Source organism: Ricinus communis, chromosome 3 (genome assembly GCF_019578655.1).
Source record: "Ricinus communis isolate WT05 ecotype wild-type chromosome 3, ASM1957865v1, whole genome shotgun sequence".
Taxonomy (NCBI): Eukaryota; Viridiplantae; Streptophyta; class Magnoliopsida; order Malpighiales; family Euphorbiaceae; genus Ricinus; species Ricinus communis.
The window spans coordinates 4142657-4168280 of record NC_063258.1 but is presented as its reverse complement, the minus strand read 5'-3'; the positions used below and the strand labels follow the sequence as shown (position 1 = coordinate 4168280).

Sequence of the window (25624 nt, the reverse complement as noted above, 5' to 3'; positions counted from 1 at the left end):
AACACATAGTTGTGGCAATAAAAATAAAAATAATTAAAGAATGAAAATGAAGAAGATGAAACTCTTGAATCTTGCATGATCTCTCATTTAATCTCTGTTTAGAACTTATTTTATCATCTAGCAAGAATCCTTATAATGATTCTTTATGTCTCTTTATATAGGAAAGGCTTGAATAAAGCCTATATGTTCTTGAATTTAAAAATCCATTCAAAAAGCTAAAATAAATGATTTTTTAGCCCTTATAAAAGGAAAACTGATTCTTGAGAACCCTTGCACGCTCATATCATGTCGAGGTACTGCAGAAGAAAAAACTGCAATAGAAAATCTTCTCTCTTTCAACACGACCATGTTATGCTTGTATCATATAATTTCTTTTACAGCATATAACCTCAACATGGTCTTACTTCTAAAATCTCTTCTTCTAGCAGATGATACGGACACAAGCATGGTAATGTTACAACCATGTTGCTTAAATCCTTGATTCTTTAGAATTTTTAAACAAAAATACCTACAAAAAGAAAAACAGTAATTAGCACTTAAATTAAACTTCTAATTAGACTTGAGTTAAAAATAGTAAAATCTTAATTAAAACTCTAAACTAAAATCTTAAATAACTAATAATATTTATTTAATCAAAATTCATTAAAAGTCAACTCAAGTATACGTAATAATTACATACATCACGCTTTTATCAATAAATGTATATTATTATTAAACATATAATGACAACAGTTTTAACGATGGATGCCATCTACGCTGATTTTCACTAGTAACAAATAATGGTGAATTTTCTCTTTTTTACAACGAAAATTTGGATTGCTTAGTGTAATGATTTCTTAATAAATTGTGTCATATTATTTAATAATATATTATAATCTATTTATGTAAACATGAAAAATAGATTCATTACTTAATAAATATATCTCGACTCTTGACACAAATAATAAAAAGATTTAATTTATCATTTTATGTTATACCTACATATTTAACACCACCACACCAACATACCACCATATATGGACAACATCATAGCTTAAATTGCCAACCCTACATTTAATTAGTTCAAATGGGTTTAACTCATAATTAAGCTTGAAGTAATAGTTTTATTATTATTATTATTATTATTGTTGCCGTCGTCATCGTTGTTATCATATATATATATATATATATATATATGAGAATAATCTCTATATAATTATAAAAAATCTCAATCCCAATTTAGGTCAGTTGTAAATATGAATCAACTTTATATTATAATAAGTTATAAACATGTTCTAAAAATATTTTTTTATATAGTAAATTTATATATAATTTTAAACAATATATGTTATATTATATTTTGTCTTACTATATTACCATTTTATCTCATTAAATTTATTTATATAATATAATAAGATATTAACATTATCTTATCTTTAATTGCTATCATTTTATCCAACATAAGTAAGAATTAAGTCAAGAAAAAATTCTAATACTCAAACTTTTATTAAGTTATGATATCTATATATATATATATATATATATAATTTAGTAATTGTTTTAAAATTATTTTCATAAGGAGAAAGAGGACTGATTGTATAATACAAACTATTTGAATTTTTTCATTTCATATACCAGTTTAGTATAGCAATTAAAAGAACTGTTATAAATAAAAGTTTTTTTTTATTATGTCGAAAGTAGTAATAATATTAATAATAATAATAATAATAATAATATTATTATTATTATTATTATTATAAGTCAAGAAAAAAAATTCTAGTATTCAAACTGTTATATTATATGACATCTTCATATCATAAATTTTATTTGGTCCGAAGTGTATGACTGTAAAGACTTTTTACTCTCTCTTTATATATATATATATATGATTCTTTTAGATAGAAATAGAAAACGAAGTAACTAGAAATATTAAAAAACACCCACTTGTCTACTGCAGTAGTGTACTCCATTGCCTCTCTTTCCTGTAAAGTAGTCACTACCCGAGCCACAGAAGATACTTTTTGCCCAATAGCTACATAAACACATATTACATTTTGTTGTTGATTGAGAATTGTATCTGTGGCTACTTATATATGTATATATTTTTAGTAATTGTTTTAAAATTGTTTTCATAAAGAAAAAGAGGACTTCATGCTTTCATCGTGGGAACATAAGTGAATCTTCCTCATGTGGAGAAAATATTCATCCAATTTCAAGATAGAATGTGGCATTCAGTTGGTAGGGAAATGGTGACTTCTATTGTCAACGAAAACATTAATCTAACAACTTAGAACTAAACAACTGTGACTCAACAACTGCATATATAATAAAATCATTTCATCTAAATTTATTTAAAAAATATGACTTAAATATAATTCACTTCCTGTTTAATTAATTACCCAATCTTATTCCAAAATAAAGAAGAAAAATCCCCAAGAAACTAAAGAAATATGGATATGTTTCATGATGCAAACCTAAAAAAGAAAACACAAGAATCAACAAAGAGTACACACAAATTCATTTAATAGCCAAAAATTACATATAATTAACCTAAAGAACAAATTAATATAGAAAACTTTTTCTTAATGGTAATTGATTTAATAGTTTTCAATTCAAAAATAACTTTTTGAATGCCTATACATATTAGTACTACTAATACTTGGTCTAAGTAAATTTTATCAATATTTTACCCTTTGGTATTGGATGATTGACACATACTTCATCATTTAAAACTAATAAATATGTATCAATCATCTATTAGTTTGGTGTATAGGCGAGGACATACACCAAAACTATCCAAAAAATTTCTATTTTATAATATTTTTAAAAGATTTTTATCTAGGTTTGGTGTATACACCATAATTAATAAGAGAGTGATATGTATGTATGAATGCTTTACGTTTTGATATTAGATGATCGACACATACTAATTCATTTAAAACTAATGAATGTGTATCAATCATCTATCGGTTTGATGTATGAGCATAGGTAAAAAGAACATATATATTTTTATAATTTTATATCATTCATACTAATTATTATTTTTTTCTTTTTGTTAAAATTCCAGGAAATGTTCTATACACAATAATAAAAGTAACAATCTCTCTTATATGATTCTCACCATAAAAGTGATAAATCCAATTATATTAATAGATCGCCAATGAAATATTTAAACCCGAAATCTCCATTATTCTAAGAAATAAGAAAAAGCACCGATTGATGATTGGCAAAAGCAAACACACCTTTAATTTCCTAAATAGAAATTGGTACAGTATTTAACACAAACATCAACCGAAATTGATATAGTTTATTACCACAAAACATCATATAGTAACCCTAAATGTTGCCATCAGCTTGAGACAGCAATGGTAACCTCAGAATTTCATTGATATCAAAATCTAGGAGATAAAAGAACTCGCAAAGGATTCTTCATTGAAATAGTAATACCATATTTCTCAGTAAGATCAACATCTTCCCCATTAACTGGCCTCCACTCAAACTGCCATACCAAATTTGCCACAAGATACTCCAAATGAAGCATAGCCAATCCGTAACCAGGGCATATCCTCCTTCCTGCACCAAACGGCATCATTTTTATCTCTCTAATCCCTGTAACATCAAAATCCTGAGCTTCATTTCTGGAGAATCTTTCAGGCTTGAACTCCATAGGATCATCCCAGATGTTAGGGTCTCTGCCCATGTCAGCTATCAGGAAATTTGCTGCAGTACCTTTAGGTACTGTATAGCCACCCAACTCTATGTCTTCTGTCACTGCATGTGGGGTAGCCAGTGCATATCCTGGTGGGTGGCGCCTTAGACCTTCAAGAATGACTGCTTTTAGATAAGGCATCTTCTGTAAATCTTCTTCTTTGATGCATTCTCCTTCGTCTCCTGTAACAGCTTTTATTTCCTCCAGAATCCTGGCCTGAATGGTTGGATATTTGACCAGGTTCGCCATGATCCACTCTAAAGAAAGCATCGTTGTGTCTGTGCCAGCAGCAATGAATTCATTGCACAATCCGAGCACCTCTGCATCTGTAATTTTCCCTTCTTCTCCAGGAACTTGCAAGTTTAGCAATGTATCCACATAGAAAGTGCAGTCCTGATCTGTTCTTGAAATTTCCTGTTCTAAATCTTTCTTTCTCAGCCAGATTAGGGGTTTTATGCAATCATCGAAGCCTGTAACTATTTCATTTAGCTCTTTCCATAGCTTTTTGAATAAGAATTTTCCCAGTCTGGGCATCATGATGAACACCTTAAACCTGGGGAAACTCTTGAAAAGTTTCATCTGTGCATTTTCTATCTCTACAATCTGGTTCTCCTCGACATTTTCACCAAAACACAGGAGAACCAGCAAGGAAAAGATTGCATGGCGAAAATGTTTTTCCACGTAAACAACCTTGTTAACTTCAGAGTCGTCTCCAAGGCTGCGAATCAAATTACTGAGGACTCGCTTTCGGACACGCGAGAAAGATTTAAGTTGGGCAGGATGAAGAACACCTGAAGTAAGATTACGACGGAGAGCACGCCAGATAGGTCCATAAGGAGATTTACTGATGATCTTCTTAGAATTGCTGGCAATAAGGTTGTTAATGGAAGGAGGACGATCGGCAAAAACTGCACCGTTTTGGATAAGAGCCTGGTGAGCAAGAGAACTGTTGGTAATGAAAAGGGTAGGTTGGGAGCCAAGATGGACAGTGATGAGAGGGCCGTATTTCTTACGTAGGCTAGAAATAATAGGACCCAGTTCATAAAAAGATTTTCTACCCAGAAAGAATCTGGCTAAAAGGGAAATCTTAGAAGGTCCTGGCGGGAGGTTAGTAGCGGGATTTGATGGAGGAAGAAGAAGGTGAAAAAGTGGCTTGAGAAGGAGACACAGACATGAAAAGATGAAGATGAAGATGTAAAGCTCCATTGATATCTTAACTGTGCATGTACATTGTGTTTAATTGTGATTCAAAGAATACTGAAAGCATGCAATATTGATTTATACAAGTTTTTGGTGACAAGGGTTTTGGCCTTTTCTTATTCTTCTTCTGGTTGTTGTGCATGTTGCTTCTTTAATAGCTTTATTTGGTGATTCTTTGGAGATTTACAAGGAACAAGTCAATGCTGATGTTTTAGAATATTGTCGCATGAGCATTCATCCTTGGTTGATATTTTAATTATTATTATTTCATTCTTATTAAAATGTAAGGGTGTTTGGCTAAGTTGTGGTTGGTAGTTGATTAATAATTGTACATGATAAAGTAATTTATAAATATTGTTGTTTATATATTTAATTGTTAATATAAACATTAATTAGTTTCTTTTTAATTAAAGTGTAATATTTATTATTCATTTTTAAGAGTTTTATATACTTAAAAAATTTATATATATATAGAATCTATTATAAGTATATAATTATTTTAAATTTACTTTAATAGCATTATACCTAATTCATAGAGAAATGACAGTTTGAAAGATAACAGTGAGAATATATTGAGTTAAATATGAGAAGATACATATAATATAATTTATTTTAAAATATCTCAAGGTTAATCTTTTCTTACATTTTAAAATATTTTATACTAAAGGAAAATTAATTAACAGTTGTGTTTATCAATAATAATAATAATAATAATAATAAGTATGAGAAATGTATGAGAAAAACCAACAGAACAAACATCCTCGTAAAAGCTAATTTCCTATTCATAACAATTACCCACAAACATTGATACCAACTAATTGATTAGAGTAAAAGTTCATTTCTAGCATCTAACTAAATACTTTCGTAATGAGCTGCAAACTGTATAAAAAATAAAATAAAAGTTTATTTAATATAAAAAAATAACTTAAATTCAAATAATAAAGTAATATATTAATAGTTATAAATTAAAAATAATTAGTTGTTTACTATTACTGCACGATCATTATAATTATTATGAATATAAATAATAATATAAATGAGTTTATAGATAAAATTTAATAAAATTTCTAATATGTAATGATTATTCATAATATTTTAATAATAATAATAAATTAATTATCTTTCTTAGATTTTTTTAATATTTTTATTGGTTTCAAATATTATAAGATTAACTTATCAGTTGATAAAAAATTTAAAATATAATTTAAAATATTTTAACTTAGAATTTCTATTTAAAAAATTAATTTATTAGTTAATATAGTATTAAAAATATAATTAAAATATTATTTTTTAAAATTAGAGCAATTTTTAGTTAAAAACATAATTTATTAATTAATGAATTAATAGAATTACAAATAAGCTTTAATCTTATATTTCAAAAATAAGTATATTATGTGTCTTTAAATATTTAAATCTTTTGATTTCTTTCATTAAAAAAACTATCATCATTTATTAACTAGGAGAAGTTAATATGTAAAAATTTATTAAAATAAAGAAAAATCACCCATTAATAGAAGAAAAAACTAATCTGATAGTTTTTTAGAAAAAATATTATCACTTCTTTTTCATATTATCTTTCTTCATTAGATTATTATCATGTTGGATCAACATGAAAATAGTATAATTTCTCATTAATTATATATATATATATACATATAAAAGGATACATGTCATGTCATGATATTATTGGTTTGCAATCTAAATTCACCATGTGAATCGGGAATAGCCACTTTATAATATATTTTTTTACTTTATATATCAAAACTAATGCCAAGTAATATGGTTTAGCTAAGTGAATTAAAATGGAATAATCAATCAATTGAAAATAGGTTGATTTATGACTAAATTATTTCTTCCAGAAGAAATTGAAAAAGAAAAAAAGAAAAAAACTAATTCATGTGCATCTTGCATGATTAATTTATATACAAAAATAATTATTAATTTTTTAAATCTAATTAAAAACTATCCTCATTATGAATTATATAACCAACATTATACATCTACATGAATCCCACTAAACATAAACTATTTTAAGAGTATTTTTATGTATCAATATCATATGTTAACACTTAATTACTCAGAATATCTTATAGTAACTTATTAATTATATGATTTCAGACATTTGAGATATTATAATGATATTTTTAATAATTTTTATTTTATTTATTTGATTCGGTCCAATTAAATACAAGAAGCAATTTATTTTAAGCAACACATGATTCTCTTAGTACATTAATTAATGTACTCAACAACTGACCTTTAAAATTAATATCATAGTCAGTTCGAATGTTTGCTTGTCTGTCATATAATGTTGCCCTGTTCAGTTCTATTTATTTTACTCTTTTATATATATATATATATATATATATATATATATATATATATATATAGGGGATGTACTGTTAATGAAATGTCAAAAAATTATTATATAGTTAATAAATTCTTGATCACCTTATGTTTTTATTTATTTATTTATTTCTTCATTGTTATTGCTAATATTACTGTTATTATTAATTATTATTTTTCATTTTATTTAAGTTTATGGCACTATGAATAAAATTTTATTTTTGGAGAAAATCAACACTAGTAACAAGTTTAAGAATTTAAATTTAATTTTTTTATTAATGGAGTCTTTTAATCGAGTTAAATTATGAAAAAAATAGACTGAAAAAGATAATAATTAATAAAAATAAACATTACAGAGATTAATTTATTTTTAAAATTGTAGAATTAGAAAATTTTCGAGATATAATAATCCCTATATAAAATACGTTATATCAGAATAAAAATATATATCAAATAAAATAAAAGAGGTTAAATATTAGGTAAATTTAGGCTGTTGCAATTAAAATTGTTTTTCAATATTTTTATATATTTATTGAATAAAAATTATAAATTTAAATTAAATTTATATAAAATATTTTAATAATACATACTAAAATTTATATTTATAAATATTATTTTTGTATAAATTAATTTAAAATTTTATGATTTTTATTTAATAAATATATAAAAATGTTAAAAAATTATTAATTGATAACTCTTCTGACCCTCAATTAAACATGTCCCCAGTGAAGTATTCAAAAGAATTTATACAAATTTCACGATTTCTGTTATTTTTTGTTTTGTTTATTTAGATTATCTTTTGCTTTCTACTTTTCTATGCAAGACAAATGTAAGCAACTTATTGTCAATCCTTTAACTATACAAATCAGATTGCTCTAATTTAGAATAATTTTGTTAATATAATCAAAGAATATGAATATATATTTTTTACTTTTTCATTATATTTAATTTATTAGAAAATATATTTTTATATTTTATGATTAGCAGTTTTACAATTTAATTTATTTATATTTTTACTATTTATAATTAATTTTTTAAAAATTACCAAAATATTTATATTTATATTTTTAATAATAAAATTATCTTATATGTGATTTATTATTAAATTAATTATCAACATACTCTTAAAGTTATTATATTTATTTTTATTAAAATTAAAAAAATTATATTAAATTAATTTAACATAAATTGAATGTAATTAATCATGCATTAAATTACATAATAAATAGTTTTATTATTGAAAATAAATATCATACTAATATTAAATTATATTAATTTAGATATATTAATTTATTAAATTAAATTATAAAATACTTTTTGTTACAAAAGAATACCAAAATATCAAACCACATACTTTTTTTTCTCTATTTTTTTATCTTAAATGTCTTATGACAAATAAAAATCAATAATTTTATATTAAAATATAAAATAAATAAATATTATATATACATTGTCTCAATCTACAGTTGTCAGTCAACTTCTTTTAAATCAAGGAAGTGACTTGCTAAAATAAATAAATAAATAAATTGAGTCCTTGTCTCCTTGGGCTACGCATGTTTTAGTATTTATATATTTTTTATGAGTTACTTACAAAGAATGCTCTAATTGGATATCTTTTAAAAAAAAGGTGCAAATAAGCCCCTGATGTTTGTGCTAAGAAGCAAAATTAGTGTTTGGTCCCACGTATTTGACATGGCTTCTCTGTTTAATTAAGGGATAGAATACAGCTAAAATATTTTTTTGTATTTATTAATGCCAAAAAGATAATTATGGGTTTATCTGCCACTTGGCAAAAACCTTAAGGGCTCATTTGCACTTTTTCCTTTCTCTTCATTTGGATGCTGATTACTTGCCAAAGAATCCATTGATCATACTCCGGCAAGATGCTCTTATCATGATTCTTTAAGTTAAGCTAGAAAGTAAGATCGACAATACGCCAATGTTAATTAGATTTACCGCGTGGTTAAATACTATCTCAAATTCTTTTTAGTAAAATTTTAAATTAATAAACTAAGAATATATAAAAGAATTTTAATCACCGAAATTTTGATATTATTTATATTATAATCATTTCACTTAAATAATTACATAAGCACCAAAATAAATTATATATTTTCATTCCTAGTAACAAATATTTAAGTTCTAACATGACATTTCGCTAATGATCCATTAATATATTTTTCTCCATGAATATGAAATATATATATATATATATATATATATATATTACATAAGATTAACACTTTAGAACCACATATTTATAGGACACACTTTAATCCCTCTATTTTTAGTTCAAATTTTGTCTTCAACCATATTCTATTTTTCATAGGCTATTTCATACTATTTATTTTTTTTTAAAAGATCTAATTACAAATTAAATCTTGAATTTTATACTTTTTAATAATTTTATCTAAAATTTTAAAACAAATACACATTCTTTGAAGAAAAAAGTATAAAAAGTTCCTTATGGTTTAGCGCTTTTGCACTTAAAAGACTTTAATTTTTTTCGTGGCAAAAAAGTAATCTGTGATTTAGTTTCCTTATATTGTTGCTACCTTATAAACTAATATCTTTAGATTTTTATGATTTAATATTAGTATAATACTCATTTTCAATAATAAAATCACTTATAAAGTGATTTAGTATATAACTAACAACATTGAATTTATACTAAATAAAATTAATATATAACTTTTTAATTTTATTAGAAATAAAAAGAAATAATTTTAAAATAAGATTATAATATTCTTAGAAGTATCATGATAGTTGATTTAATAGTATACCACCCATAAAATAATTTTATTGTTTGAAAATAAATATTATATTAATATTAAATCATAGAAATCTAAAGATATTAATTTGTAAGGTAGCAAAAATGTAAGAGAACTAAATTATAAAGTATTTCTTTATCACAAAAAAAACAGCCCTCTAAATATAAAAACGTCTGACCATAAGTTATGTATTTATATTTTTTAATTTTTTAATTTATTTCAAAAATACTTTCCGATCACAATGTTTTATTCCACGTTAAAAAAATATGAGGTCGGATAAAATTGAGAGCATATGTATTTATTTTTAAAGTTTGAAATAATTAGATAAAATTGTTAACAAGTGAAATTAAAAAAATTCAATCTACCAATTGTCCACTCTATACTTATGTACTATTTATATTTTAAATAGTTGGCAATCTAGCAAATATAATTTTATATTATTTAACAATTTTATTCAATTGTTTCAAAATTTCAAAATAAGTATCTATTCTAGAAAAATCAGAAGAAAAAAATTTAAAAATTATAAAATGAAACTAATAAATATACATATCTTTAATTCTAAATTACTATTACTCTAAATCTAAATTACAAAATATTATTCACTATTCAAATATCTATATTTTATTTATTTGTTTTCAAAAATATTTTCTAATGACAATTTTTGAAATTTTACAGTAAAAAAAGTGATGTTAGAAGTCGATTGTGCTTACTAAAAAGAAGATTTATCTTAAATTTAATGATATGATTATTAAAAATCTCATATATGTGTATTCTTTTCATATATTTTACATCTAAATGCAACAAATTTTTTATTTACTCTCTAATTTTTATGTTAGTAAACATAATTAACTTTCCATATTATTTTCTTTATTATAAGATTTTAAGAATTATTACTGAAAAGTATTTTTGAAAAGATTAAAAGCATAAGTACTTATTTTTAAATTTTAAAATAATTAAATAAAATTGTTAAAAAATATAAAATTTAGAAATATAATTAATAATATTATCTTAAAAAAATTCAATCTACCAATTGTCTACTCTGTACTTACTTATGTACTAAATTGAACCAGATTATTCCTTTCCTTTTTAAAAATTTATAATTTATGTTCCGAAATTAATCCTAATGTCATGATTAACTGCATTAATTAGTCTTAACAAATAGTTAAATAAATTGACCAATATCATAAAGTAAAAAATTAATTAATTGAAAAAGGACAGTTTCCGTAAAAAAAGGGACGATGATAACCACAATATGATTAAATGCAAAACCTGAACTGAAAAAGAAGGAACCGTCTTATAATTAATATATTTGCTAGATTGAAAAAAATATTAAATTATTAAATTTATGAAGATCAAAACATGTAAATTAATATGAGACTTAAGTCAGTAAATCTATAATAGTCGAAAAATTGAAATAGTTGTTGACTAATAATATACATACAACAAATGATTTATATAAGAAAGAATTTATATTCTAACTAATTCAATTCGATAAGTAATTAAATATATATATATATATATATAGGCCATCAATAAATGGCCAAGGTCTAAGCAGGGAAGGAAGAGAGAAGTAAAGAACGTGCCACCTGAACATTTAGAATTCTCTTGCAATTGCAACTCCTCTAAGGAATTGCACTCAAAAGAGTGAGGAAATGGTTTGGCCCCGAACTCCGTCCTATGTAGCATAGCGGGCGACACTGTCTCTATTGGACTCCTCTTTCGATCCTGCGATCTTCGTTTTTAAATCCAATCTTGCCCTTTTGTCTTAGGTAACAGTCAGTCAGTCAAGACAGTACTGGTGGGCTTTGAGCTAGCAGAGCAAGGAAAGAGTTTCTTTCATGGACCTAAGATTTGAAACTGGGATTTTATATAGAAAGAAAAAAGGGCGAACGAACAAAGAAAAGGACCTCCCTCTTAGTCAGCTTCAAGGAGGGCCGGAAAACCCTTTTTCTATAGTATGGGGAAGGAAGCTGAAACCACAGGATGGAGGGTGACTCTATTTGTATGCGCATTCACACGACAGGCATGTTCCAAGATCTCCCGCAACAACAACCTAACACATGGTTTATTGATAGTAAGCTGATTCAAAAAATGGATCATAGGTTGGTTGAATATATATATGCTCATATACCAATTTGTTTTGAAATATCTATTCTAATAATTAATAATTACAAAAAACTATTATTAAATTTTATTAATTATTGAATAATAAAATTATTAATTACCAAATGAGTTTCTCAAATATTTATTAATTAATAGATCGATTGTATTGTATCCTTTTACAACCGTACAAACTAAAGTCTTTTGAGTATAGGAACTAAAGAAAATTTGTGGATAAACCTCAAAGAGCAAGCAATTAAACCTTTTGGAGAAGGTATGACCAAAACAATTTTGAGGGTTAACCTCAGGAATGCCATAACAATTTTCCCTGAATGCCAACAATTTTTTGAGGAAAATGAAACTTCAACAAGCCCTTTAAAACTGTGATGCTTAACCCAGTAAACAAAAGCTACAGATCACACTTAAAGAATTCTATTCCAAACGGGAACTTATACAAGATTGGTATCCTCTAATCAAATAAAAAAGAGTAATGCCCTTTTGATACAACAAACAGATATCATTGAAACTAAAAGCAGCATTTGTAAAGCCTGAGAAGTGAAGCTGCTTATCTACACTAAATGTATGCAAAGTCCTCTTTAAAATATTATCAAGAGCTAGTAGTAGCTACTTGGGTTAGATATTTACATGTACAACAGGCACAGAATTAGGGCATTCATCTATCTTACAGGTGAGGGAAATCAGTAAAGCTGAAAGTCACTCGAATGCTATCGACATGAATGTGTCATCATCCAAAAGTGAATCAATATCAATCAGGTTTTCACCATAAGCCATTTCATTCGGACTGCTCAGTATCATCTCATTTTCCTGCCAATTGAAAGAACAGGATAGGGATTGTCATTCCATTAGAGTTTCACTCTTTTGTAATGGTTAAAATCAATTGAAATCTAGCACATTCATCAGACATGAATTAGATGCATCAAATCTCAAGATAATCAATAACTGAAGATGCACCATATGCATGCTTGAGTACGAAAATCAAAGTGAGAAAAGTAGGGACTAAGGCAAATCCTATAGGCATTTGAAAACGAGGACCTGAAAATCCACATATTCACTGATAGCTTTAGCTGCGCAAACAGACAGCAGTGTGGTAGGAGAAAATTCGGGTGCAAAACTAGCACAGGATTTAACCTGCAAATTTGTTGATATTTGACACACAATTTCAAGCATATGCAAAGGACATGCTCTGCCTGGTTTGTCAGAGGGGTCTTAACCTAAGGGCTGGTAAGTTGTAAGGTTAGAGTGGCTGCTAGATGGAGAATGCGAGGCACAAAGCACTGAAGGTTAAATTGAGATGGTGCCTAAGCATTCATGACCTATGTAATGTTACTTTGAGAGTAGTTTTTATCAAGTAGTGACTTAAACCCAAAGTTGAAAAGTTTAATAAAATAAAAAAGTAAAAAACATATCTCACATAGACAAATAGGTATATTACATAAGCAGATAGGTATACCTTAGTTTCCCGAAACTTTTCAAAATAATTGAGCAGCCTCCTGTATTGAGCTTGTCCTTCTGAACAATGATACATGGACTTCACCCTTGTAAGTGCCTTTTGCTGTCTCACCTCATTTTGTTTCCTTCCTTCCTTTAGAAAGTCATAGTCATCCTCTTTCGGATTCTCACATTGCACATTGGATTCTTTTGGAATTGGTAGTGCCTCCCGGCGGAATCCTCGCAGACCACTTCCTTTGCGTCTCCAACGCAAAATAACCTTCTCCAGAATCCCAACTGACCAGATGATTGTCCTATATTGTTTTCTTACCTGGTGCCCCCGTATGTGAGCCTACACATCATAAACATCAAAAGTTAGTATGGACACTTTAAGGAAAGGAAGCACCTAAAAACTATAAGGCTGAATGATGGATTTATTCTAATTAAGTAGATGCAGCATAGACTAACTTATTTGACTCATAAATATGGCCACATAAAACCATATGGCCAATCGACTCCAAGATGAGCGCAGCCTATATTGATAAACCATCTTCTTGAAGGAGAAAGATAAATGCATCCAGGGTCTGTTATTTTGCTATGAATAGAAGGGATGAAATTCAAAATCTTCAGACTTTTAAAATGGTGTGTTCAAATAAATTAAGGCTGGATTTAAAATCGATTAAATTTCGAAAACTAATTCAGCAAAATGCTGTTATTCATTAGCTCATCAATCGTTTTTACTTAGAAGTCCAAATTGTTATATAACTTGTTTGAAACTTTAAACATAAAAAGCTTAGCAAATTTTAGATATGAGATGCAGATATTAAACTCTTAAATAATAAAGAACAATCAATTTTAAAATCTTAAGATGATAAAAACTTAAGATTATAGTATCAACACTTGAAATTCCCAAGAATTTAAATTATCAACAAAAGAAGAGATTGTAAATGTTTCCAAGGCCCAACAAAAGTCTAAAATGAAGACGAGAATCAAATACCCAGATCAAAACATAATTACAACTAAAAAAATAAAATAACTTTTCAAGCAGAAAAAATAAATAAAGAGAGAGAATAAAGAAAACCAACAAACAATCCTGAAGCACAATAAAAGCAAAAGCAGAAACAGACCTGTATCTTAACAATTCTTTGCCGGATTATCAAGAATTCTTTTCTCTTCTTCCAACCACGGTACTTCTTTTGAATTTGTATTGCTGCAGCATTGACTACTCCATCAGAATGTAAAGGCTTAGGTGTCTTGGCAGCTATAAGTGCAAGAGCTCGCTCATCCAACATGCCAATTTCATCATCACTGTACTCAGTTAATTGTTTCCTTTGGAATGACTGCATTCTGAATACTTGATATATACGATTAGCAGCTTGCGTAGCATTTCGGATAGCAGTAAGTGAATCTTTCAGTGATAAGACATTTGGCACATCACCATCCTTCACAGGAGTAGCCATCCGTTCCGAAATTGTTTGCACAGCTGTCATTCCTGAACCTTCTGGTGCACCACCTTCCACTGAATCATTCAGTGTAAGCAAATGTAGGTAGCTAGTCAAAGATGACTCTGCAAGGAAACCAGAAATTCCTTTGTGTCCATTGCCTGATGCAAGATCTGCAGGAGTGCTACCCAAAGGAAATTCTGGAGAAGGATCTGTCAATACCCGAGTATCTGCACCCAATGAGACAAGGGCAGCAACTGTCTGCTCTCTGCAAATACAAGTATTCAAGCAAATACTGTTAGTTTTTCTGAACATACTACAAATAACATGGTGTCCAAGCAACTTATTTGACAAAAACTAAGAATTGGAAGCAAAGTTTTTTGGAATGTTTTGGGACTGACTAATAAGTATTTGCAGCAAATGTGTTAGCATATGCATAAAGGAAAGACAGGAGGCTTCAACCAACAGAGATTATAAAGATAACTAGAAAGTGAGCTTCCGACTTTGTCACTGTTGATTTCATTCAGAGGCGTCTTGCCTGCATCTGTATTTTTGTGGGAACAGGGAAGCCACAGTTATGTAGTCTCCTTTATGTTACAAATTAATCAGACAATTCATTCTACAGAGTGCAGAACTGCAATCTTAATATCTGAAACACAAAATACATGACTCGCAGAATGAGGATATAAGACCCTAAGGGAAAGGACAAATAGCAGAGTTTGCTTCTCAAATGCACTGAGAACGGAAGCCCAGGTCTACAAAGGTTGGAAAAGTTAAAGTTAAGTTCTTGCCTGCCGTAGAATGCAGCCCAATGAAGAGCAGTCCATCCATTCACATCACGGAAATTGATACTGACTCCAGCCGTCATGGTTGGTTTTATGGCCCAGTCATAACCAAGTGCAGCTGCTAAATGTAGCATACCTTGTCCATCATCATCCAACATGCTTGGCCCTTTACCACACTCGGCTACCGTATGAAGAAGCCATGAATACAACTTCTCTTGCATTCCCTTCTGAAGAAACTTATTTCTAATTTCATCTTGGGACAATTGTCTCTCTGAGGTTGTTTCTGCCACTTGGCAACCTTCATCTTCCTCCTTCAATAAAATGAGTTTCTCGACCAAGTTATGTTTCTCTCTAGCACCATCAAAGAGACAACTAGGACTGGAAGACCTGAGAGACAGTAACCTCTCAAGTCGCAAATGAAGATACATGTCATGAGCATCACCGCCATAAACATCCAAGACATCTACATCTTCAGCAGAACCTGACTGATAATCAAATTCCCGCACTTCACTACAAGCCAACCTGTTGGAACATGTAACATAAAAAGGAACACTTGCAACACTGTGGGGAGGAGCATAGCAACAAAGAATCCCATCTGCCAAAACCTCAGCAGGTACCTCCAGTTCCCCAAACATGCAAGACCAGTTATATTTCGTCACCTCATGCTGACTCTTCAAAAATGTTCCGCTGATATGAACCTGAATTGCAATAAAAGAAAAACAGCATAAAGAAGTTATTAATTTCCCAAAGGCTATTAGTGATTTCAAAAACCAGCTTGTCTATTTTAAGAAAAAAGAATCTTGAGTAAGATAATCCATGACACTGGCTAAAGGCCACTCATAGATCACAATGAAAATATTGCAGTAATAAATATTAAGAAAATATATCATAATGTTACCGTTTTACCATTAAAAGAAAAATAAGGATTCTCAACTAAGAAAACCACAATTGATTGATTGAAGCCTTAACCTAGTAAAACACTACAATAGCTGAATTTCACATAAGAGACAAATATTAGATACCTCTGTCTTTGAGTCTGCATAACCCCACTTAGGTGAAAAATCAATTATGCTGAAAAGCTGATCTTGTGAAAGCGAGGGGCTTAATGAAGATTCATCTACCACAGTTCCACATTCCACGGTACTCCATGGAATACCAGATGAAGACTTCATATGCAAATCGTCCACTTCTCCAAGTTCTCTAGTAACCCAACGAGAAAAGCTGTCAACCTTTTTCAACCCTTCCTCTCCATCTAATAATGGTTGTTTCAAAATAAAAGCATATTTGCCATTTTCTTCGACAGACATGTCATTCTCAGATTTTGTGTGCATCAGAAGTTGTTGGTCTGCATGTGTAAGCAGCATGTGATGGTTGTTATGGACAAGCTCCTCATTCTGATGAATGGGACCAGAGAAAAATTCCTCTAATGTAGTTGGAAAATCCACATTATGAGTTCTTTGATCAAGTAACCTGGTATCTAAATCATATGCCAACTCTGGATCTATTAAACTGCTTTCAAAAGGGATCTGGAGAGAACATAAAACGTCGCACACACATAATCATACACTGGCAATACCATATTTACATATTATTTGAAAACATAAATATATAGGATAGAGCAGAGAGCTAGTCAAGTTTAACAAGATTCCAAATGAAAATGAAATGCTCAATGTAAATGCTAACCAGATATCTACTTAGCAAGAAATTTCTAAACTTCTTTTGGTTTTTTTTTTTCCTTCTTTTTTTACTCTTCTCTTTATAACATTGCATCTAAACCTATGACAGCCATAGTAGGTTAAAAGATCCACATTCAAAAAAAAAAAAAATAACAAACATTTATTCATCAAACAAACCTTGCTTGGAGAACCATCACTTCATTGAAGCAATAAGGCCTTCCAAATGCAACCTATTGAGCCTAACACTGCACTTGAGACAAGTGCCAAAGGCTTAAACTTCCAGGCACTCGACACATTTAATTCTCCTAACAGGTAGCTCTTACCAATTATTCCCTCTATTATTGATGGATATTGTGAACAACCAAGTAACTAAGTGTAGTTGCAGAGGCATCAGTTGACGTCTTGGATCTAAACTATGAAATTTTATTAGCTCTATTCTGTTATTGCTCACATCAATCTTTCTTCAAAGTGACATGCAGAACTGCATGAAGATCCATGCATCATTAGCATGTCATAGCTAACAGATGTATGTTAATTGAGTTCAACTCATTTCTGTATAAAATACATATAGTTGTTCTTTCAATAAACCTCAATGATTGAACTCCTTTGTGTATGCCTAAACTTCAATTCAAATCTAGTTGTTGTAGACTGTATGAAATACTTTTTCCACCACTCTGATTAGTCATCTATTGACACATTTTCGAACACATCACCAGTTGAGTTCAACTCATTTGTGCACGCAAAAACCATCCTATCCAAATAATGTATATTTGGACCTCAATATGAAATCCTATTTTCTTGCAAGCATGTGCGTTGTCTTTCGCGATCTCAACAAAGTAGGTCCCAAAAAGGATTTCCCTTCGCCACATATTTACATCTTGATTGACAATACATATGAAATCCTTTTTCATCAATCTGATTAGTTTTAGAACTATATTTTCAGAAAGCTCCATTGACACGTCTTCTATCTATGACCATTGAGTTGAACTCATTTGCGTAAGCAATACGTCTATACCTATATCCCAATCTAGTTGCTCTACCTCTCTTTTAACCACCCACCCTGTGAAATGCTATAACTTTTCCAGTTATTAACCAAATTAACGTCAGGTTATTTACTAAAAATGGTGCAAAAATACAGCAAGTGAAGCAGTAAAATACCTGCCAATGTGACTCCATTTGCAGAGATCCAAAATCATCTTTGGGAGCATTGCCACCAGCAAAAAACTCACTGAGAGTCATGCTCCTTCCAATACCAGTAGCATCAGATTGAGTAGAAGTTGTTGATAAATGAGAAGGTGCATTCTTGTCTCCTCTTGTACATTGTTCCAAGACCTCCTCCCAGGATTTCAAGCTTTGAGCCTCGGTAATGCTGGAGCCATTATTTCCAGGTCTATCTCCATGGACATATGAAATTGGACCTGGTAATAAATTGAGATGTAAGCTTCATGGTTATTTGTTAAAAAAGTGTACCATCAAGTTTAAAACTTTTTATCACGTGGAGACTTTGAAGAGCAGTAGATAACTTAAAACATAAACTGAACAAACATGCTAGATATAGATCTTATATCCAACATAGAAAAGAAAACAAAAAGAAGAAAAGAAATTGCAGTAGAAGAATACAATGTTACCTGAACCAGGATGCAGAAAATGAGAACTCAATGCACCGGCATTCATTTTGCCGATCACAGGACTACTCTGCATTAGTGGTGACTCAAGATATGAATGGTGTCCAGAATTGACTTGCTGACTATCAGCTGCATTAGTTGCATAGAAGTTGTGACTAAGAGTCATATCGTAGACGAAGAGTCAACAAATGTATTTACTAAATATTCATTAACACATCATCCCAAATTCTTCCCGAATGGTGAATGGGGTGAGCAAAAAGTGATTAATAAGAGCCTAAGATATAAGCAAAAAGGGGTGCCACCCAAGGACACTAGGAATGAAATCCAAACATAAATCCCCACATCCAAAAATGTTAGTTATGGAATTACCACTATTAACACCTATCAGGAGGTGTCAACTATTTCCCTCAGGCTAACTAATCCATATAATGACCAGAAAAATAGCATTCTACACCTTACGCTTCATGCTATACTAAGTCCTCTAAACCTTGAGCTCCAGGTTGACGTTAACAAATAACAATAAAAAAGAGACCAACATTGACAAATATTGGGCAGAAAATACCTGAATCAGCGTCTTCACAAAATGATGTAAGGGTGCTAGTTGGGCTTGTAGAATCTGTATTTCCTGAAGGCTCTTTGTTACTACTTGCAATTAGGCTGTTTGAAGGACTGTTATTTGTCCTGTTACCCTGATGCAAAAATGTTGACAATTGCTTTTATTTATTAGTAGACCAGGAATAGGCCAGCCTTGACTCAGTAGCATTCCCTAAAGGAAATTTTAACAGAACAATCTGCAAGCCATTTCTTTCTTTTCCTTCGAGTATATCTAGAAATATTTCAGAGTTGGATGCTGCAACCCAAAGCTATATAACTAGAACATTAATTAAGAATAAAGAACAAGAAAGACTATACTACCTTGACTTCTAAGTAGTGGACAAAAACTATATGCATCAGGTCCCTGCAGCAGTCAACAAACTAATAAGAATCCAAGAGAAAGAGGGCAAAATAAAAAGCAAAAGATCTATAAGGGTTTTGACGAAAAAAATTCATGAACTCTAATTCAAGAACACATATTATGAATTTACGATAAGTAATTGAAAGCATTTAATGCACAGAATTTCAAGTATTGACATTGAGAGAACATAAGATATAGTTATATTATAACTATGAAAAACAAACATAATATTTGTAAAACAAATGGCCACAGAAAGAATGCAATATATATGATGGCCTAGTCCCACTTAATATAAGACCTTTTGTGTACAAAAGTTACATAGAAGAAGGGGAAATGAAGAGTTTAAGGCACTAAAACCAAAAAACGAAACAGGGAAAGGAAAAGGTCAACAACACCTTAACAGCTTAAAACAACTGCCAATGTTACTCAATCTGCCACTTAATTCTATTACAATTTATGAAGTTGAAAGCTGAAATCTGAAAAAAATAACGATGAAACAACTCATTTTGCATTTGTGGCAGTGCATATTTAGTGTCTTCCATTAACAACTCCTTCATGTAATCCCAGAGGCTTCTTGTCCTTTGCATTGACTATGCTTAGTGGATTTATATATGATTAAGAAAGTTTCCTTTCCTATCTACCAAAGTTCAACTAGGCAGTTTTGTCAGCGGAGTTGAGGACTTGAGACACAGCAGGAGTAAACATGCCCATAAATTCATATCCTAGCTTTGGATTATAACTCTGAATAATGGCAAAAGATTTCCTAATATTATGAACCAAGGCTTTTGTAGGAAGAAGAGTCCATTTATTTTATTAATTTACTTGTTAAATCTGGAACTACCAAACCAGCAATGCGCCTGCCTATACCAAACACAAAAGGCAGCACTAGAATTATGTGTGTCAATTAAAATCATTGTCGAAAAAAGATCGTCCATTTGGCACAAGCATTGAAATACTTATAGATACATCTATGGGAATTCTTTCTAACTTTGGTTCTCCTATGGGTATTTTTATGTGAAGAGCTGTAGCACTGTCGCTCAAATGCTATATCAAAGGATGAAATGGACTGTTGAAACAGTTTTGACATCTTCATTTTAATGGATAATTTCTTCCCTGTGTCAGTTTTCCCTCTTTAGGCTCTTTTTCCTTTTTGCAACTACAAAATTGTACAAAGTTCAGTACCTAAAGCCCTCTGTTTCCTTTTTCTTCACGTTCCTTTTCTCCTAGGTGTTTTTCTTCCACATTTCAGTGCACTGGAGTAGTATTTTACTTTTACAATCTTTTTCTTTTGTCAACATTCTCTATTCAGTAATTATTTCTTTTCTTAAAATTTGGCGTAGCAATTAAATTGCTATAAAGCGTTTTATGAATATAACATACAAGGTCCCCCTTCCTACCAAATATCCAAAATCTCAGCTAGACAACAGAGTAAAATTACAGAAGGCAGCTATTTGTTAATTTCCTGTGAGCAATCTTGTGCGTGACATCAGCAATTGGTCTTTATTTAGCAAAGATGCAAAAAAAAGACACTAAAATCATTTGACAATGTTGTCTAAATAAAACTGGATTTTGACAATGACCAAGAAACCCTTTTCCAACTTTTATCTACTCAATCATGGTAAAACAAGCCTATGCAATTATACATACAAATGAACTACTCAGCTCTCAATTTCTTGGCAAATTAATTAAAGATATGATCCAAGATTGGAGAAAATAGAAGGATATAAAGCAGATCTTTGGCACTTAATTAATCGAGTCTTATGTATTATAGAACATAAGCTTGTTATAAACTCTAAAGATTATATGATAACATTGACAGCCTCCCAAGGAATCAAAGGCAATAAGCTGCTGATTTCTAATAAATCCAGTTAAAAACACCAAATCAGAAATCAGTTCATACTTACTGTTCAAGCATCCAATAACTGCGCCTTTGAAAGCTCTCATTCTCTTCACCATGGGCATAATAACAGTGTAATACATCAACACTTCCAACCTATAATTGCTTGAAGAATGTTGCATTTCAGAATTGTACAAACAAACTTTTCATAAACAAACCTCAAATCAAGAAATAGAACTCATACATACAAAATTATTACACAACTAAGCAGCGTAAAAGAAGTGCTGCAGAAAGATTGTTCAGTCCTCTTCATCATGCATGCACAATTGAAATACAAGCAAAGGCGATTGGCAAACCTACCTTCAGCTTCTCATGAGCTTCCCTTACTGTCTTTCCATCCTTTTTTTTCCTCCAATTATGTCCATCTTTTCTAAAGTACCTCAAAACCTTCCGATCAAAAAGAAAAAGAGAACCACCTGCCAGAAAATGTGTTAAAGCCATTACGACACTAAATTTAAAATTTCAATTATTTCAACCTAAAATATTGAATGCAAATGACAATGAGTATTTAAAGATAAAGTATTATTTATTTGGTTTATGCGCATGCACAAGCATGCATGTGATAGTACTACAAAAGACTAGCAAATGAATGAAAAACAAAAAAAAAAAGAAAAAGAAAAAGAGTATGAAAATAGCAGTAGCAACAAATGCCTAAAAAATAAAAAAGGAAAATCACCTTCTTTATCTGTCACTATTGACAATATTTGCTTTAACCCAATGTCTATAGTCCTTTTAAATTTGTTACAAAGAGAAAGCAAAAGCTAGCACAAGATGATCTAGTGGCCTTGCATCTTTCTGAATATGTAGCACAATCGTTTACAGTGAAGAAAGAGAATCCATCTAACTAATCCTAATTAACTTGAGATTAAGGCTTAGTTGAGTTGAGTACCAAAAAAAAAGGTACAAATCTGTTCAAAGAACAAATAATAAATTTTAGAAAAAAATGCAGCAAAGGAGACCAAATCACGTAAGAACTATGAACAGCCACATGAACAGTACAAATTATTTTTCTGCAATTACCGTAACTTCAATCAGTCTGCAAGCACATTGGAAAAAAAAAAAAGAAAAAGAGCACAATCTGTGAATCTGAAAACTGTGATAAATCTTACAAAGTCATCTTCTCCAAGATACAATAATAATTTAGTGAGCACAGTAAATGCAACAGAGGCAGCCAAAATCCAGACAATGCGATACTATTGGATGGCATAGCAACCATAGCTAAATTCTATAGCATACAATTAAGATGTAAAATAGTCATGACCCAGTGTATTAAATAACAGATTCTGAATTGTATCAGTATCACATTAAGTGCAACACCATTGGACTGTACTGACACAAAACTATCAAATGGGTAAATTTAGAAATATATTGGCTAAAGACTCTCTAGTACAGACTCCCTATAAATTTAGGAATAATAAAAAGAAGGAATAGAGTTAAAGAATATATAGATAGAGTTTGAAAAATAAAAGGAAGCTAAATTGTTCCCAAATCCCTTCATGTATAAATAACAAATTGGGAGGTCAAAATCCCATTAAGAAACGGGCGATAAATAACGTATCATCATTATTGAAAACCATGGGATCAACCCAGCACAAGTTCCCTATAGAAATACTTAAGAAAGATAATTCACATAATCTAGAGAACCCCAGCATGTCCAGAAATCAATTTATGTTGATACAACAAGACCTCGCAATCACTCATGCCACTTCTTGTGCAGTTCTTCTTTTTCTTTTTCTTCGGCAAAACGAATTGATACGAGACTCAACAAGATGAAATGCAGAAATGCCACCACATAACATACAAGAGATGGATCATAATAGAAACAGCAAAAAGTGGCAATGATAAATTAACAAATTTGTGAATCTTGACTAAAAAAATTTCCATCGTGTAACAGAGCAAGATTTCAGTAATAATCATATAGAGACATCCAACTCCTTCTCTCTCAAATAAAACTGTCAAGAAGCTAGAGAAACTTAAAAAAATCCTAGAGTTCGATATATTTCATATGGGTTTCAGGCTTTCAGAAATTGTACTTGGTGGTCTGCTTGGAGGTTCCGAAGAAATATGGAACTTTTGATAATTACGAAGAATTTCACAAATCTCAGCAGGCCGCAACCATCGATGTTGTGCCTCTAAAAACAATTGCTGGATATCTGCGCGTTGGAAGAAAAAGAAAAAGAGGATCATCAATCAATGCAATGTATGTATGAATATAAGTAGCAAAATGTAAGAGAAGTTGAAAAGGAAATTCAAGTGAAATGCTGAAACAAATGCAAACCATAATGATTAAGCCAGCAGTAACTTCAATTTATGCCCTGTGCATTAACTAGGCAATAATTTTTCTGGCAGTATAGTAATAGTAAAAAGTTAGAAACTAAAAGATATATGTTCTACTTGCCAGTTGCTAATAATATTAAGACACAAATCATGATCTCCTTGTTATTTTTTGGAAGACCCCTCCTTAGGCTCATGTAGTTACAAGAAAGCAGGAGATACAAAGCCCACACACCTCAACAATAACACTAACAAATCTAATGCCTGAGCTAGAACCTACCTCAACAACAAGCAGAATTACAAATTGTCCATTGGAAGGCCAATACAACTAGATCATGCCAAACCCCAAAAACACAACATATTCAACTATTTCCAATAATGAATCATTTCGGATTCAAGAAACTGCAAAATAACAATCATCCAATGGCAACAGCAAACCATGCTCTGACTTGCAGGATCCATATAGACTAAATTTAGGAACCTAAGAGACACAACTAGAAGCTAGAAAATTACTTGTCACACATTCTCATTCCCATAACTTAAAGAAAAAAGTTCCAAATAAAAAAATTCTTCTTTTTTTTTTTTTTTCATTTTTAACCCGTTTTAATTCTTAATCGTATCTCTATAACATCTAATCTTCCATTAACCCATCCTATATGCTCTAGTTCTATCCCGGAGATAAGACAACTTATCCAAAAATCTAAATAAATAAACAAACAGAATCAGCTGGGAAATTAAAGCTAATGCCTCCATATTTCGCATACAGATAATTACAAAATGCTATTTTCAGTTACCACTTTAGGTCAAGTCAGGAATCAAAACGACAAACAGTTTCGAGAGAAATTCCAAACAAGCCATGAATCAAATAAAAAAACCTAATTGCGAAACTTCACAGCAAAAGACCTAGAAGAAATAAAAATTAGATCCAAAATCCACACGAAAAAAGGAACAATTTAAGAAAGTGACTTCAAAAACAACAAAAAGAAAAAGAAACTGACCTAATCGAGGACCCAGTCCGTACGATCCACGATCAGCCATGAGAAAGCAAATCAAAGATTAATTGATCTATGGATTCAAACACAAGGAAGACTTATATTTTGAGTAAGAGAAGAAGAGTCAGCTTCCTTATTTGAACGATGCTGGGCAGTCAGCGAGAGAGAACGAAAGATATTTTTTTTTTTTTTTTTGGGTTTTAAGATTTGGGTTTTTATTAATTTTTAATTTACATATAAATATAATATAACAGTTGATTTTATTATTATGACATTTTTTTGGTGTTCGAGTTTCTATGTCAAGGTGTGAACTAAGAAACTGTTAAGGAAAGTCTGTCTGATTTTGAAGGGTAAATGGGTTAGTGACATGTGGCACTCAGACAGAAAGAGATGAAATAAAGTTTGAGAGTACGCGGTCTTTTCC

At 30.1% G+C, this 25624-nt stretch overlaps 2 protein-coding genes across 2 annotated transcripts; both read right to left on the bottom strand.

Moving 5' to 3' along the window:
• Window positions 1-3253: 3253 nt before the first annotated feature.
• Window positions 3254-5007, bottom strand: LOC8286638 (cytochrome P450 89A2). The gene has a single exon (XM_002531445.4). It carries the CDS (start codon window positions 4892-4894, stop codon window positions 3371-3373), a length of 1524 nt encoding a protein of 507 aa, XP_002531491.3. The 5' UTR covers window positions 4895-5007; the 3' UTR covers window positions 3254-3370.
• Window positions 5008-12504: 7497 nt separating this feature from the next.
• Window positions 12505-25522, bottom strand: LOC8283928 (calmodulin-binding transcription activator 2). The gene is made up of 13 exons (XM_015719307.3): window positions 25207-25522; window positions 23968-24087; window positions 22235-22350; window positions 21942-22030; window positions 19998-20040; window positions 19645-19771; window positions 19086-19211; window positions 18616-18875; window positions 16804-17307; window positions 15788-16479; window positions 14682-15264; window positions 13577-13906; window positions 12505-12930 (listed from the first exon to the last, which is right to left on the bottom strand). The coding sequence occupies exons 1-13, from the start codon at window positions 25244-25246 to the stop codon at window positions 12820-12822; spliced, it is 3141 nt and encodes a 1046-aa protein (XP_015574793.1). The 5' UTR covers window positions 25247-25522; the 3' UTR covers window positions 12505-12819.
• Window positions 25523-25624: the final 102 nt, after the last annotated feature.